The sequence below is a fragment of the Phyllopteryx taeniolatus genome, chromosome 8 (assembly GCF_024500385.1).
Source record: "Phyllopteryx taeniolatus isolate TA_2022b chromosome 8, UOR_Ptae_1.2, whole genome shotgun sequence".
Taxonomy (NCBI): Eukaryota; Metazoa; Chordata; class Actinopteri; order Syngnathiformes; family Syngnathidae; genus Phyllopteryx; species Phyllopteryx taeniolatus.
In genome coordinates, this window is record NC_084509.1 from 8436349 (window position 1) to 8453707 (window position 17359).

General features: G+C 42.4%; 1 protein-coding gene across 2 annotated transcripts; it reads right to left on the bottom strand.

The window, feature by feature from the left end:
* Positions 1–367: 367 nt before the first annotated feature.
* On the bottom strand, positions 368–17138 carry hic1 (hypermethylated in cancer 1). 2 transcript variants are annotated; one of them, XM_061781853.1, is made up of 2 exons: positions 16912–17138; positions 368–3277 (listed from the first exon to the last, which is right to left on the bottom strand). In XM_061781853.1, the coding sequence occupies exon 2, from the start codon at positions 3258–3260 to the stop codon at positions 1074–1076; it is 2187 nt and encodes a 728-aa protein (XP_061637837.1). In that variant the 5' UTR covers positions 3261–3277; positions 16912–17138; the 3' UTR covers positions 368–1073. The 2 variants fall into 2 exon arrangements, with proteins under 2 accessions (XP_061637837.1, XP_061637836.1); XM_061781852.1 differs by lacking the exon at positions 16912–17138 and adding an exon at positions 13246–13845.
* Positions 17139–17359: the final 221 nt, after the last annotated feature.

Genomic DNA, 17359 nt, shown 5'->3' on the forward strand with positions numbered 1-17359 from the left:
TAAGGCGCGTGTGCATTAAACACTCACTTTGGCATGTCAATGGTAGCAGGGCCTCACATGTGTGACACCAGGGGGGTCAAATCCCGGGAGCCCCGATTAGCGCTGTGCAATTAATCATGCTAAATGGAGCAATTGCTCCTGTCATACGGGGTGACGGCCCAAGTTGACGGACAGGGATTTTTGTGTGTTCACCAGTCGGGTATGTGCGATCATTTCACAGCCGTGAGATCATTAGATTGCAATCGACCACTCCTCACGAACAATGACGGGACATAAAGAACACGTCTAGAGTTATCAATGAGCTGCGATTGCAAGAAATGGCTTAACAAAATGTGGAAATAAAAAGTCACTGCATGTGGGGACAAGATTGAGTGTTATCAACTGTTTAATAACGCGAAATTAACACCATCTAGCCATACATACAGTACATATATTTTCTATACCACTTATCCTATTCAGGATTGTGGGTAGCTCGAGCCTATCCCAGCGGATTTAGGGCGAAAGGCAGAGTACACCTTGGACTGATTGCCAGTCAAGGCAAAAGCCAAATATAGAGACAGACAACCATTCACAGTCACGTTCTGAGCGGGAACTGAACCCACACTGCCTGCACCGAAGACATGATCCATCAGTGACTCCAAATTAACACATTGTGGAAAACTCAAGAAAGGAAAACTCCCATTGTTTTGAAGTCCAGATGAGTTGACGCACTCAGATCTGGACACAAACCCTGAATCTTTTACACTTGATTCTCATAACACAGGTTTAAGGGTTTAAGCTTCTCTTTGGATGTCATAATACAAAAATATAAATACGCATTTTAAGAAATTTTTGATGCTTTGGCTCAATGGCTGGAATTGTTGTTTTTTGCATACACAGACATAAATACTGCTCTCAGGCAAGTGTCCTTTGGTCACAGGATAGATAGCACAGTGCTCCTTGTGGTAGGAGGCTTCAAAGGTTAGATGCATAGAAAGGCACTTACAGTCGACATAGTCTGAGGTGCACAGGGGTTATTTACTTGAGGTGAACAGCGTCAGAATACTGTGTGTGGCATGTGGTGGTCGATGGTCTTAGCTGGGCGAGTAGCGGTCAATGGTGCGGACCTCAGAGAGGCCCTGCTGGGGAGGGGTGAGGGCTTGGCATAAGACGTCCATCTTGTCATGGCCGAGAGCCCCGAGGTGCTCCGACGCCAGTTTGGAGAGCGGGTAGAGGCTCTCCATGGCCTTGGCGTCGGCCACCAGCTGCTGCTGTGCCTGGAGAAGGAGCTCATTGGCCTTCTCCTGCTTGAGCCCCAGGTGCTCGGCGGTGTACTTGCTCAGGGGGTAGATGCCCTCTGCAAAGTCCAGCTTCAGCTTGCTTTCGGCGGTCAGGCCGCCGGCCGTGCCCCCGCTGCTGTGCATCTTCATGTGGCTGATCAGGTTGCGCTGTTGGGCGAACTTCCCACCGCACACTTGGCACTCGTACGGCTTCTCCCCAGAGTGGATGCGCATGTGCTCGGTGAGACGGTATTGGCGAGTGAAGCGCATGCCGCAGGAGTCGCAGGCGAAGGGCTTGAGGCCCAGGTGGCTGCGCATGTGGCGCGTCATAGTGCCGCGCTGGGTGAACTTTTTGCCACAGATGCTGCACGGGTACGGCCGGGTAAGCCAGTGGGTCTTTTCATGCTGCCGCAGAGTTGCTGGATCCTTATAGGACTTGTCGCAGGAGGAACAGCGGTACGGACGGATCATCTCCCCGATGGCCCCTGAAGCCAAAGCATGGCTGGACTTTGTCTCCAAGTGGGACAGGATGTTCAGGGTGCCACTCCCGCTCAACCCGCCGTAACCGTTCGTGCTGCTGCTGATGTTCTTGCCGTTGTTACTGTTTCCTATTTCGCCCCCCGAGTTGCCATACAGCTCCTCCTCTGTGTGGGTCTCCACATGCGCGTTGAGCTGCTCCGAGCTCGGGAAGCCCTTGTCACAGGGGATGCACACGTAGAGATTGTCACCGAAACTCTCCGGCTCGTACGGAACGTGGAACCTCCCCATGGGTCCGGAAGGGGATGGGCGGCCTTCACTGCTGCCAGTCTCCTCAGTGCCGGAGCCACTCTTGTCGTCTGGCCCCTCGCTCTCTTCCTTGTGCCGCCGCTCTCCATTTTCACCCCCTTCCTCCTCATCCTCATCTTCATCCTCGTCCTCTGCCGTGTACGGCAGCGGCTCATGTTTTACCCAGCGGTAGATGTTGCCCACTTCTCTTCCGGCCTCACCGATTTCGGTGAGGGTGTCCGGGCTTGGCGGGCACGGGTAGCGGTCAGTGCCCTGTGAGCCCGAGCGATGAAGGTGGGGGAGGTGGGGGCCAAGGGGTTGGTTGTGGGGAAAGGGCGGTGGAGTGAGAGCACTTGTCTGATCTGTCGTCTCCATTTTTTCAGAGGGAAAGACCCTGCCGTTGGCTCCCTGTGTGGGGCTTGTGCGTCCGCTCAGGGTCCCGTCGCGCTCCTCGTCATTGTGGGTGCTGACCACATGGGACTGGGAGGGGGTGTGCTGAGACTGGGAGTTAGGACTCTTCTTGGAGAGATCCAGGCCATAGTTCGGGGAGCAGTTCCTCTCCGGAAGCGCTGAACGTAAGCTAAGCTGAGCCGGCAGCACAGACTGCATGGATGGGAAGGCCTGAGGGCCTTGGGTGGAGGTGGGGGCGTACAGCTCGCCAGCATGGATGGCGAGCCGATGGGGAACAAGCTCCTCAAGCGGTGGAGGCCGGGATGTGTGGCTGTTCATAATCCCCCCAGGAGGACACGACTGGATGACAGGAGTGGAAACCCTGTAGCGGCCTCCGCTGCCTAACCCCATACCACCCATCTTTGCATAAGGCAGGAAGGCGGGAGCGGTGCGAGGAGGGTACTTGCCATTTCTTTTGAGTTTCTTTTTACACAGAGCTACTAAGTCGAGCAGCTGCAGGTAGCTAGCCGCAGCCAAAACAGCACCCAGGTTGGGTTCGGTGGGAGAGGCAGGGTCCCCATCAGTGAGACGGCCTGTATAGATGTAGTCCAGAATGACCCGGAAGACCCCAGGACTCACCATCTCGTGGTCAAGGTTGATGAGATTGTCATGGACCACCAAGGACTTCAAGTAGAGGCTGCTGGCCGCCAGAATGTTTTTGTGTGCCCGGAAGAGAGCGTTTTGCACCACAATGATGACATCGCACAGGAATCCTTTGGTGCGTTGGCTGTTAAGCTGCAGGAGGAGATCCCTCGCGTGACTTGGTACTTCCATGGCATCCAGCATCGTCTTCAGTCCGCCACCTGCAAACAAGAGAAGACAGTGAGATATGACGTTGCGGATTCTTAGTAGCGATGTAACGAATACGCAAGTATTTCGAGGACGAAAAATGCTCGAGGATTTTCATCTGCCTCGGGGATCCGATTATTTAACTCATTCACTGCCAACCAGCCCCCTCAGTTTGATACTATTTGGATACACAGTAGCTGCCTGTTAATGCCAGGAAAGAGTTACTTGTGAAGCTGAACAGAGCAAACGCATGACAACAACATGCTTACGTCATCAATGCAAGGTGCACATATTTGCAAACCACGTTAAACACAACAGAGAAGATGATGAAAATGACATCAGAGAAGATAAATGCGGTGAAAAAAAGACAAAGTGCCTAACGTGCATATCAGACTGAGCAGAAAGGGGAACACCGAATTGCTCATATTTACCACGGAGCAGTAACTGCAATTGACTTGTTATGCTGCCATATTTGGATTTGTACAACAAAGCAGTGATTTGTGTGTGTCTTTTAACCACAGTGAGTACATTATTTAGTGACATAAGTTTGAATTGTGCTCATTTGTCACGCCACTGTGTTTACTGCCTTTTACCCCCTTTACTGACTATTTTCGGCTCCTTGCCGATTTGATTGACAGCTGCGGCTCATTTCTTTGATGTCCATTACGTACCTAATGACGTTCCTTAAGCGCAGCTTTGGTTCATAATGTGGTTAGATTTCGTCTGTTTAGAGCGTGCTTTAGAAGTGGCGCACTTGTTTCCATGTTTGAGCACTCATTTAGTAAGTCAAGTTTGCTACAAGCTTGGCCATGACATTACGTGACGCCTGCAGCCATAGTCGGCCAACATCTGAGATTGTTTCTTGTCGTTCCAAGCTATATATTACTATTAAAGTATTGGTTCATGTTATGCCATTGTGTAATTTGCATTAATTTGTGTTTCTTCTTCATTTGACTTTAGTCAGCTGGTCTGCAAGCTCATTAACGCACAGCCATGAACCTATACTGTATAGGCTTTACACGATCAGGATTTTTGGCGCCGATCATCGATCAGCGAGTTTTAAAAAATATATAACCGATCACCGATCCGATCACAAGATGGTGGAATGTGTCTATTTAAATGACCTGTTCATTTACTGTATATGGGATGAGAATCAGCACCTCCAAATCTGAGGTGGTCCATGGTCCTCAGTCGGAAAAGGGTGGCGTGCCCTCTCCGGGTCGGGGATGAGATGCTGCCCCAAGTGGAGGAGTTCAAGTATCTTGGGGTCTTGTTCACGAGTGAGGGAAGAATGGAACGGGAGATTGAAAGGCGGATCGGTGCAGCGTCTGCAGTGGACTTTGTATCGATCCGTTGTGGTAAAGAAGGAGCTAAGCCGAAAGGCGAAGCTCTCGATTTACCAGTCGATCTACATTCCTACCCTCACCTATGGTCACGAGCTGTGGGTCGTGACCGAAAGAACAAGATCCAGGATACAAGCGGCCGAAATGAGTTTCTTCCGCAGGGTGTCTTAGAGATAGGGTGAGAAGCTCGGTCATCCGGGAGGATCTCAGAGTTGAGCCGCTGCTCTACTTGAGAGGAGCCAGATGAGGTGGCTGGGGCATCTGATTCGGATGCCTCCCGGACGCCTCCCTAGTGAGGTGTTCCAGGCACGTCCCACTGGGAGGAGACCCCGGGGACGACCCAGGACACGCTGGAGAGACTACGTCCTTCGGCTGGCCTGGGAACGCCTCGGGATCCCCCCCGAAGAGCTTGATGAAGTGGCTGGGGAGAAGGAAGTCTGGGCGTCCCTGCTAAAGCTACTGCCCCCGCGACCCGACCTCGGATAAGCAGTAGAAAATGGATAGATGGATGGATTTACTGTATATACTTGTGTACTTAATTGCTCTAAAAATTATATTTACTCTAAATAATGTATCTTTGTTCCTCTATTTATGCCAGTGAGCCATAGTGACAGACAGAACAAATAAATGGTCTTCTATTAGATGGCAGGAAGTAAATACAGTAATTAATGTATCCACTTTTTGTGACATTTTTGTTTGTTGATGTGCCGTGAGATTTTTCAATTATAAAATATGTTCCTTGGCTCCATAAAGGTTGGAAATCACTGCTTTAGTCAGATCGTGTATTCTAATCAGTCAGGTCAAACCAACATTACATGACAGAAATAATGGATGGTAACTTACTGTAATTAATTTACTTTATTTTTAATTAAATTACTTCACCCACACCAAAACTTTAGAGCATGATTCGACAGAACGGCGGCATGTTTACGCCCAACCGTTCATGCTACCACTCGCTTGCTAGGCTACATAACGTTTTTGTTGCCTGCTTGCAAGCCGTATCGTATTAAAAGTTCATGAACATACCTCAAGCAAGCCTTAAACGAACGTCGTCTCCTGTCCTGCGCACCGGTGACCACCAACACACGTTTTTCCCCATTTTGTCCTCATAATATAGTCATGAACGATCCACTCTTGTTGTCATCGCCACGGTAACGAGTGTATCCGGTCGCATTTGAGTTGACAAGATAAAGCCCAACGTTTGTAAAAAACGGGATGCGGTGGTATCGGAATACAAGATTTTGTTGCAGTAGTCTGACATAGTGCAATCGTTAAAGAGCAAATTTGTCTCAGACGTGTTGTCTGTTCCACACCGCCGACATATTTATTTATTTTTTTAAATAACTTTATTGGCCGGAGTAAATGTCTTTTGCGGAGCCGATCAATGACGTCATTAATTATGACATTAAAGCCGATCAGCATAAAATGCTAATTATCAGCAGATACCGATAAGGCCGATAAAAACGGTGTAAAGTCTAATACTGTTTGATGTCACATGCTAAAATGCTAGCTGCTCAAGTGAAGGTGCACAACACAAATATTGTTTATGCCTTTTTTAATTAATGACATGTCTTTTGTACTGAGAGGAAATGCTAAGTTTAAACTGAAATATATTTATATTTGTGTTTTATCTATTTTTATTTGTTTGAAATTGTCCCACTGAAAATTTTTAGAAACAAGAAAACATAGTTTACTGCTCAATGTGAATTTGAGGGGGAAAAACAGTTGATTATCTAAAAACGAAAACCAATTGGTTGCTAATTATTAAGTGAGTGATTACGTGGCTTTTTCTTGTATATTCATAACTGTTCTTTAACCAAACGAAAATTACAAAAATACATTTTATTTAAATTTAAAAAATTTAAAATTCAAACTAATCCGAATACTCGATTGCTCAAAATGTTTAGTTGGCTACTCGAATACTAAAATATTTGATAGCTGCAGCCCTAATTCTTCGAATGACATAACACAGGCAGATTTTGTTCACGATACACTATACAATGTATGTATAGTACCAGTCAAACGTTTGGACACGCATCTCTCTGTCTTCAAACTTTTGACTGGTACTGTATAAGCCACTCATCCCTTTTCTGTGCCACTTGTTCTCATTAGGGTCGTGGGTAAAATGGAGCCTATACCAGCTGACTTTAGGCAAGAAGCAGGGTACACCCTGGACTGGTCCCCAGTCAATCAGAGGGCACATACAGACAAACAAGCATTCACACTCACATGACTTTTAGACACCTCAGTTAACCAAACACGCATAGTGCCAATAGAAAGGTAGACGGATATTCATTGATCAGAGTTGATGTGCGCCACAGACAGACCGGGTTAGCTAGTTTGTTTGTTGGTTGGTTTGTATATACGACTTTACCGATTTTACATCACTTTTTATTGGCTGACTTGTGGCAATCCATGCATTTATTTTAACTTTTCCACGTTAAAGGATTATTACCATATAAACAAATGTATTGGCATCCATGTTTTAGCCAATCCATCAATCAATCAATCAGGAGTTGGTCCACCTTAAGTTTTTATCTTCCAAGACATTGCAGACAATTGTATGCTTTCAACTGTGTGGGAACCGTTTGGGAAAGGCACTTTTCTGTTCCCCATAGAGCTAAGCAAGGTTCATAAAGGCATGCTCAGAAGATTTTGGTGAGGAAAATCTTTATCAAACATTAATCTGGAGATGGCGAAACTGTACCCTCTCTCGGGTCCAACAAACAGTGACCTCACAAATGAAAGTATGAACAGAAATGCTCATATGTTCACTTGTTGTCGGTGGAAAGGCCACATATCACAACACAACAGAAGAAGTGAGTCACAAAGCTGTATTCATGTATGAAAGTAATTAATATGTGGTCGCGCTAAATTCACAGGCAAAATTGTTTTACATATGTCGTCGGTCGTGTCGATCATACAGCAGAACAAGCAGGCGGCAGAGGGACTTTGCGGGTAGCGCATACCAAAGAGAGGGGCTCCGTTAAAGTGAACGGGAAGCGAAAAAAAGGTTCGTGCCACTGCTGCTTTTCTCATCATGCGTTCACTTCTTCTGCAGCGGGCAAAACGTGAGAGAGAAGTCAAAAGGTGGCGAAGCCCCCCACCACAGGGAGAAAAAAAAAACTGAGTTTTAGAAGCTGCTAGTGGGTTTGTCCAGAGATTTGAACAAATAGAACGAGGTTTCACAAGTATGAAGAAGCGCATGTAGATTAACGGCTCCAATGCTGCACGTACAGTATACAGTGCTACATGAAATTAACAATCAATTCAGGGTTATTTCTCTCTTTCTAAATGTTCTGAATGCCTGTTTCCACACCAGTGTCATATTGAGCAGAATAATGAGGCCCACGGGAGTAATACTGTAGAGAAAATGAAGCACACATGAAATTTAATTTTTAATTTTATTTCACTTAATTGGTCTGAAAATGATTACAAAAAATTTTTCTTTGTTCATCTATTTATGTCAACGATGTATAGTGACTGGCAGAACAATTAAATGCTCTTTCACTAAATGGCAGAAGGTACAATAAACCTGTGTATTCACCTGTTGTTATTCTTACAACAGAACAATAGCTTTGTTTTTGACTAAACAGGCCCCGATTTCCCACAGAGTAAATCAATTTGTGAGTAAATTGAGGCGATTTGATCATTATTTCAGTTTATATATTTATTGTGAAATTTTTGTTTGGTGGTGTACTGTGAGCTTTTATTGTTGTGTGTAAAAGATTGGGAAACACTCCCATAAATTAAATGCAGCTCGACTCTTGAAAGTATTGATGACGAGTTGACTCAACAACACCACTGCTGGTTTTAGTAAACAAGTGTACTTAATTTTGCCTCAATTACTTCAAGACACGATCGATCAACAGAATTGTATAGCATCTATTAATTTTGTCATAGTCATCTGCATAGAGTAAAACAGTAAGTAAAAGGTACAGTCGTTAGCAAAGAGCTTAACTTAGGTTCCATTGCATGTATCTTAGCTTAAGATGGTTCCTGTTACTTCTCAATTATAAGGTTATAGTCACAAAATCTACATAGCAGTTAACTTGTTTTTACACTTGTATGACAGGAATGGTAAAATGCAGTTTGCATGTTGGATGAAACGACTTTTGCTCTGACCAACCAATGAGAGGACAGAAAAAGTCTGGCTTTATTAGCTATTAGCTAGCTAGCCATGTGCGACAAATTTGAAATCTGATTGGTTAAAGAAACAGTCCCCTTGGTGATATACTTTAAGGTATATATATACGGCCCGGGTGGTTCAGAAGGCCCTGGGCAGATTAGACTGACGTGGCAGCACACAGAGGCTGAAATCTGACCTCTAACATCCATACATCCATACACAACTAGAATAAAAGCAGCCAACAGAAATGCTACAAAATCAACAGAATAGACTGTTGGGAATAAGTTAACAAAATTTCATGGAACAAATAGATTTTTTTATTGTAAATGTAGGTCAATGCTTCTGATAGTGTAAAGGTCTTGCTGACCCTGACAGCCCACCACTGTTAAAATGTTACTTAAAACTTGGTGGTAAAAAAATAAATTATCTTTCAGTGTAATATTCTTGGAAACTGGGCAATATGTACAGTACATATGATCATGACAATTGTGGCCTTTTCCATAGCTATACAGTATAAGAAACACTAAACGCACAGGATGTACTGTCCATTTACATTAGATGGTGCAATCCTTCACGCTGTTCAGTCCCCAGGGATGCAATGTACACACACACACACACACACACACACACACACACACACAAATATTCCTGCATGCTCAAATATCACCACTTCACTCCTCCATCAGGCCTTAAGTAAACTACATCACGCATGAAACATGGCGTCTCGTTCCAGTGGAGGCATCTGAGGACAGTTTGCAATACAAAGTGACCCTTGTGGGGCTTTTCTATGCCTGATTGGAACACAAGCAAGTCAATAAATAAATAGCACGTCACATTCTTCCCCACAACGGGACATATAATGAAGACTTTGCCCCTAATAAGTTATGCAAAGTTCCATTTTAGCAACATGGTTCTGATTATGTTGATTGTTTAGCATTTTAAGAGGGAGAGGAAGGCAAACAAAAAGTAATTTGCAGTCACAATAAACATAAAATGCTAAGAAAATATTTTTGTGAAGGGGAAAAAAAAAAAGATTTTAAGAATCTTTAATTAAAAGTAAGGACGTGGTTAAGAGCCAATAAATATGAAAAACCAAGAAAAAAAGTATAAGTGTAAGCTGAAAATAGAGTATACATTTTATTTTACTAAATAATTTTAGAATACTTTCATATAACAATAAAATATCATTTTTTAAATCCATCCATCCATTTTCTGAGCCGCTTGTCCATTTTTTAAATCTTCCCAAAAAAATAATAATATGGTATTTTAATTAAAAAGGATGGATTTTCTCTGGAGGAAAAAAATCCAATGTGAAAGACACAAATTTGACATTACGGTCCATCCTTTCCCAAGCTGTCATTTCAAGTGTTTCCACTTCTGCTTTCCATTACAGGGCCATCATATTTTAACATAAATTGTCAGCCGCGGTCGCATCAAACTCAAGTGAGCCAAGCGTACGTACCCCTTTAGTGAACTCTCACAGCGAACACAGGGTGCGTGACGACACAGAGCGACCGAAGGCCTTACTGCCTGTAGAAAAGACTTTCTTGTAAAATAAAACTACATTTTTTTCCAAATGTTTAAGCATCCTGAAAATATCTGTCATATGAATAGTAGTTTAAAAGGGTGAAAAAAAAATGCCAAAGGAATTGCACATGGAGCACATTTGACACGGCAAAAGTTCTTCTGAAATGTGTTTGCCTCACTAAAAGTTAACAATGATGACAGCTTGTTGTTTGTATCAAATTAATATCAAATATGTATCAATCGCCTCTGTGTTTTGACAGTTTTAGAGCAAAGCGGTAGACTAAACGCACTTGCCCCTGGTCACGTAAACATGCCTGACATCTGCTTTCACATTATTATCAGCGTGCTTCATTTTAGAATCCACTAAAGTGCAAACAAAAAACAAAAAGCAAACTTTGCATGCATAAAATAACAGGCTGCATGTTTTACATTTAAGTTTGGGGGAAGGAGGCGGGGGCCGGGAGAAGGAGCCCTCTCCACCGCCCCCCCTTGCTCATTTCAAAGAGTAGTGAAAGGTGAAAAGGTCACGCTTCAGTCACATCAGCAAAGTGTGTCGGAGTCGGCTTCCTGTCTGATTGCATCGAAAAAAATCATCACACCATCGCAGAAAGCAGTGACAAAATAGTGATGGGAACCTGGTGCGTTAAGTAACATATATCACGTATGTGAGGATATTAGATTGGGTGCAATTTGAGCGTGTGGCGTTCACAAGATGGCATTTTAATACACCGACGCAACATGTCTTCATGGTGGAACGTGGCCCAAGTTCTCTTCACATACGCGACATGCGAAAGCGAATCCTTCCCCTTGTGTTGTTTCACACGTCTTTTTAGCAAAGAGCAACATCAACTCTATACTGTATTCATCTACTAATGAGACATATCAACAGTGCGACTTTGCACTGACAAATTCAATCCCCAGCTGTCAGTGAGCAAGACAGAAATTAAAAGGGAAAATATGACAGGAAAATTAGAGTCCAACTAACTATTCTGAACACACACACGCACACACACACACACACACACACACACACACAGAGTATTGGTCAGAAACCTCAATAGAAAAGCCACATCATAAAAAAAAGGTCAAATGGAGTGGCATATGTACTCGATAAAAGTGTAAAATACATAAATAAAGTCAAAATGTTGCATATGCTTATTTTTCATTTCTACATTTATGCATTATAAATTGGTGGATTCATGTTCCACTTTCAAATATAAAAGCATGAAAACTTGGAAAAACTTAGTATTTCTCCACTACTCTGTATAAGTTTGCATACTTTGTTTCTCTTTCAGGTTTTTACATTTAAAGATGACTAATCGATCAGCATGTCAAAGCTTTCAAACAAAAGCAAGGAAATATGGGAAAATGCAATTTCTGCACTTTGAGTAGCACATCGAAGACATTCTTTTTAGTATCACGATTTTTCTGGTTTTAAGATTTTAGGACTACTCATCAGTGAAGATCATTTCCACACTTTACATTTGAAACAAAAGCATGGATTTATGGAAAAATATCATTTCTGCACTACGAGTGGCGCACAATCGCAAACGTTCCTATTCTAAGATTTTTTTTTACATTTAAGAACTACCTACTAATCAATAACAATCACTTTCAGCACATGTCAATGTGCTTACGTGTATTTTTACAAAATGTAATTTTTGAACTACGAATGGCACACAATCACATTTTTTTAACAGTTTTCAACATCTAAGGATAATTAATCAATACACATAATTTCCATCACTTTGTGTACTTGTGCACGTTTAAAACAAACGCATGAAAATATGGAAAAACGTCATTTCTTCAACGGCACTGCTCTAGAGTGGCACACATACTGCCTTATTTTATGTCAACCTACCTTTAAGAATAAATAATCATAAATATCTTTTTAGTCACTGTTAATGTCTCCTTTTTTTTTTTTTAAACCAACCCATGAAAATGTGGAACTTGACCTGTAATTATAACTTGACCTGTATTAACTCCCACTTATAAGTGACACAGGATCACTTTGCCATTATATGATTTTATGGTTCCTGCATTAAATTAATGTCATCTAGTTTTAAAAACAAACAACTTACAACTTATTGTATTTATGCCATGATCACACATGGTTGAATGTTTTTTCTGCTTCTTATATCCAAGCATTACGACTCGACAAAGATCATTTTAGACATACTTTTATAAGCAAAAATGTGAAAATGTGGTGACAGTTGTGGATGCGTGGTATGATCATGCACATTCATGATTTAATGTTTCACACTTACTGGATTTAAGGATTAGTAATCAATAAAGATCTTTTGAAACATACTTTTAACATAGGAAATGTAGTGATGATTGTGTATGAGTGTTTTTCTGATTGCTTTTAGGATTACTAGATCATTTTAGACATACAGTAAAACCAAAGCACGGAAAATGTGACTTACAACGTAAGCATTAGTGGCACAGGATCACAAAATTTTATGATTTCATGTTTATTTCTGCTCGCTATACTTATTAATTGATGAAGATCATGTTTAAACATACTCTTAAAAGCAAAAACGTGACAATATGGTAACAGCTGTGTACGATGATGCACTTGTTTTCTTTTCCTTCTAAGTGTATTTAAGGAAGCAATAAAGATCATATTAAACATACTTTTAAACGCAAAATACTGTGAAAATGTGTTTTCAGTTGCATATGAGTCGTATGATCATACACTTATGATTTAACTATTACACACTTATATGACTGAATGTTTTTTCTGCCTCCTATATTTATTTATAAGCGACACAAAACACTGAAAACGTGTTTTGTTTTTAACTATTGCTGCATTGAAGGGGAAAGCAATATCTCTACAGGTTGAAACAGGTGAGGGGAAATCATCGAAAATTCAGCTGGGAAAAAAAAAACAAGTGTTTGATATCAAAGGACGCTGGCAAAACGTTCAGAAAATGAGTACATGCTTTTTGGGGGAATGGAGTGCATTGCAAGTCCCGCTTACCTGCATGCCCGATGTCTGCTGCCATCCCATCCGAGTCTGCCTCAATGATCATGTCAGCAGGCTGCTGCAGTCATATCTGACGTCCTGAGTGCCAGCCTCCACAGAGCCATGCCAGCGTCCTTTTCACCAGCTCTTTTTTATCATTATTAATTGATAGGAAAGCTCTCGTCAGCGGGCTCACGTTCGTCCTCCCTCCCACCCACTTTTCTCTCTCTCCTTCTCTCGCTCTCTCCTTCTGCCCCTCCTCTCTTTTCTCATCCCCTCCTATCCAAACCAAAAAAGCATCAGTTTCCTCCCTATTTTTTTTTCTTCCCCCTTCTACTAATTTCCTCTGCTATTTTGGAGCGGCAAGAACGCGCGCACAGAGCGGCGTCGGCGGTGGTGATGATAATGGAGCCTGTGTGAGCTCGCCTCCAGTGTGATGTCAGTCTGTAATAAAAGCGAAGAAGGTAACACGGAGGGCAGGAACTTCGGCTGACCCCCACTTGAACTTCTCCGCGCACATCGTCTTAAAGGGACCGGCAGCTTTTACTGGAGGAGACGTTCTCGTTTCGTTTCTCATTGTTTCATCGAGGACCATTAATAATGTGCATTTAGTCAACGATTAAAATATATATTTCGAAAGTTAGATTTGTCTGTTTTTGAGGTTAAAAAGCAAAGTCATTTTGTTGGTGTTTAATAAAAAAATATAAATAATACTGACATCGTTTTTGATACTGCAGTAAAGAAATGCATATAAATATATGCTATATATGTTATGTAATAAAAGCAGCGAACCGTAGGGATTTAAAAATATGAATATAAACGACCACTAAGTGATGGGCATACTTAGTGATTAACTCCAAATCGGTTATCGGCCTCTTTGATAACTAATAATCGGTAAACCATAGTCCCTCTCAAGTGCCGAGACACATGAATGTGCTGAATCTAATCTCACTTATTTGGTCCAAAAATCATTAATTTACCACCAATAATGCTGGTGGAACAGTGGAAATAGGAGTTAGCACGTCCGCCTCACAATTCTGAGGTTGTGGGTTTGAATCCGGGCTCCTGCCTCCCTTTGTGGAGTCTGCAGGTTCTCCCTGTGCTTGCGTGGGTTTTCTCTGGCTACTCCAACCTCTTCTCACATCCTAAAAACATGCATGTTGAACACTCTAAAACTGTCCTTAGGTGTGAATGTGAGTGTGAAGGTTGTTTGTCTATATGTGGCCCGGCAACCGGTTCATGGTGTACCCCGCCTCTCGGCCGAAGTCAGCTGGGATCGACACAGCTCACCCTTGACCCTAGTGAGGGTAAGTGCTATAGAAAATATATTGACAGATGGGCAAATGATTTATCTCTGTTCATCTATCAATCCCAGCGATGTATAGTGACAGGCAGAACAACAGAATGCTCTTCCAGTAGATGGCAAAAGGTACAACTAACTAACGTATCCACTTCTTGTGACATTTTTTGTTTGGTGGTGTGCCGTGATTTTATTTTGTATTTTTTTTAGGTAAAATTAGTGTTATTGCCTCAGTGAAGGTAGGGAAACACTGGAATAACTGATATGTTTAATGTGTATAAAGTTGAAGTCGATTCACCATCTCTAAGCAATTGTAACTTTTCTGGCATCTGGTTTATTTGATAGTACTTCTTTTTCATTATATTGTCCATCCATTCATCCACTTTCTGTACCGCTTATCCTCACTAGGGTCGTGTGGGCGTGGGTCGTGGGTCGCGGGCGTGCTGGAGCCTATCCCAGCTATCTTCGGGCGAGAGGCGGGGTACACCCTGAACTGGCCGCCAGCCAATCGCAGGGTACATATAAACAAACAACCATTCACACTCACATTCACACCTAAGGGCAATTTCGAGTCTTCAATCAACCTATCATGCATGTTTTTGGAATGTGGGAGGAAACTGGAGTACCCGGAGAACCCACACGCTCGCGTGCTTCATCTCCATCCCACAGGCGTGCTTGTATATTCGAAATCTTACTCATCCAGATCTTCGCAGATGTCTTAACCCTAGATCAACACACACGCAAAACTCAGTATACGTACACGCAAATCTATTTCAACCATACTTCATGCTCGTAACACATATTTCAACTCAATCTCACATTCCACTCTCACTTCCATCTCCTGAGCACTAACGCACCCTAGCCTGCAACGTGAGTCATCTCACCACATGAGCACTCCATGTCATCCCCAACACAATATACGTGAAGCGATCACAATACCAATGGAGCACACCCCACAAAATTCTACGAGTGCCCGCGAGTCATAAAAATCTCAAACACAGTACCTGACAGATGCATCTCCAAACTCATACGTATACACTCCCCACTCCTCACCCTACATCTCCTATATCACCGTTGATGCATCTTCCACCTAGCTCCAGACGACCCCCCCCCCCCCCCCCCCCCCCCCCCCCGTCCGCTGCCCCCCCCCCCACCCTGCCCCCCCAACTCTGGCCTGCATGTTGCCACTTCACTACCTTGTCACACTACTAAGCACTACCTGTCAAAATACTAAGAACTACTTTCCTATGAGAAATTATATTACATTTTAAAATCTGTGATTGATTGATACTCTTGTGGACTTACTGTACATGATGTTGAGCAGCTAACCGTGAGCAGCTGATCAGTTGTAAACATCCACCACTGCCAATAGCAATCCGCACTTTTCTCTGCATCACCAAGAACTTTATCACCCTGCTTTCTCCAGCGTCATCCCTACAAGGATCCTTGCCTGTATGCCTGATGTCTGCTGGAAATTTCCATCACACTGACTTTATCTGTCAAGTCGGCCAGCTATCTTAGCTTAGCTGGTGGCTAACACTAGCTACTTTTCCACTAACATGGCAAGAAGAAGGTGGCGCAGGGTGTTTGGGCAGCATCTTCGGATGTTACAAAACGTATGCGGATAGGTGCGAATAGGTGAGTTTTTTCAGCAAATAGTTTTAGTCATGTTCTACTGAACATTTCGCGAATAGTGATTCGCTAAACGGATGGAGGGGTCACGAATAATAATAGTAAATTAACTGATGTTAAATGTGCGTGGAACTGATGGTCGATTTATCTCGTCTTGAAGCAATCAGCAGCTGATGATGATTCTGTCTCTACTTGTTTTGTGTTAAATTGATAAAACAAGCATTGTACAAAAAAAAAACATGAGTCCTTACATGATTAAAACAATTTTCTTTTATATGAAAAGCATATAAAAAAAACAACCAATGAATTGATCATTACATTTTAAATAGTGTAATTCATCGCAACTATTTATTGATTTAGGTTACTCTCACTTTTTTAACAACAGCAGTTTATATTGCTTTTTAATTTTCAGATATTTTTTTTTTCAAATCTAATATGCCAAATAACCAATCCATCCATCCATTTTCTATAAAGTGTATATAAACATATTCAGAGAGTACAAAATATAAATTTGAAATAATAAAATGCATCCAGTGGAATCATATTGAGGGCTAGCATACACTGTCCAGATGTTGAAGCTTTGTCTGAAAAGCTCCATCGGAACCTTTTGGGTTTAAAGGACCACGTTTGAACAAATAATAGAAACTCATCTCCACAAGGTTTTAAGGTCGAAGTGTGAGAGTTTGATAATGTTGTAAAAAGTACAGGTAAGTGTAAACGTGTGTCATCATAATCATCTTCAATCTTACCCCAAACTCATTTCTGGATTTGAGGACTTTTTCGCGTTTCTCCTCTCGTCTAATGAAGCTCCTATAGTTGCGCTCTTTGTAGAGCAATATTCCAGACAGATTTAGCCTTCTTTGTCCTTTTGTTCACGTTAAGTCTCTTGAAATAAAGTGAATTATGGCGAGTTAACAGGACTGCGGTGACACTTGTGACCGACTTGTTCTGCTGAGGTCCGCGCAGACCACAGACACGGACACTTTAGGCCCCACAGTGCCACCCAGTGGCTAAATGGTGGAACAGCACGAGGAGTCATTCGAATCGAATTTAAATTTGTGACCAATTTGTGATACTTAAAACATAAATACCAAAATAATTATGCGATTTGAGTTAAACTAATATTAATAATAATATAGTTTTTTAATAATAATAATAATGTAATTTTTCACCTTCAATTATTTAATATTTTAATTA

Coding starts and splice junctions, on each gene's coding strand:
- hic1 (XM_061781852.1), bottom strand. CDS start 13,297: ATGATCATTGAGGCAGACTCGGATGGGATGGCAGCAGACATCGGGCAT. Junction 3,278..13,245: donor AGCAGACATCGGGCATGCAG/GTAAGCGGGACT, acceptor TCTTGTTTGCAG/GTGGCGGACTGAAGACGATG.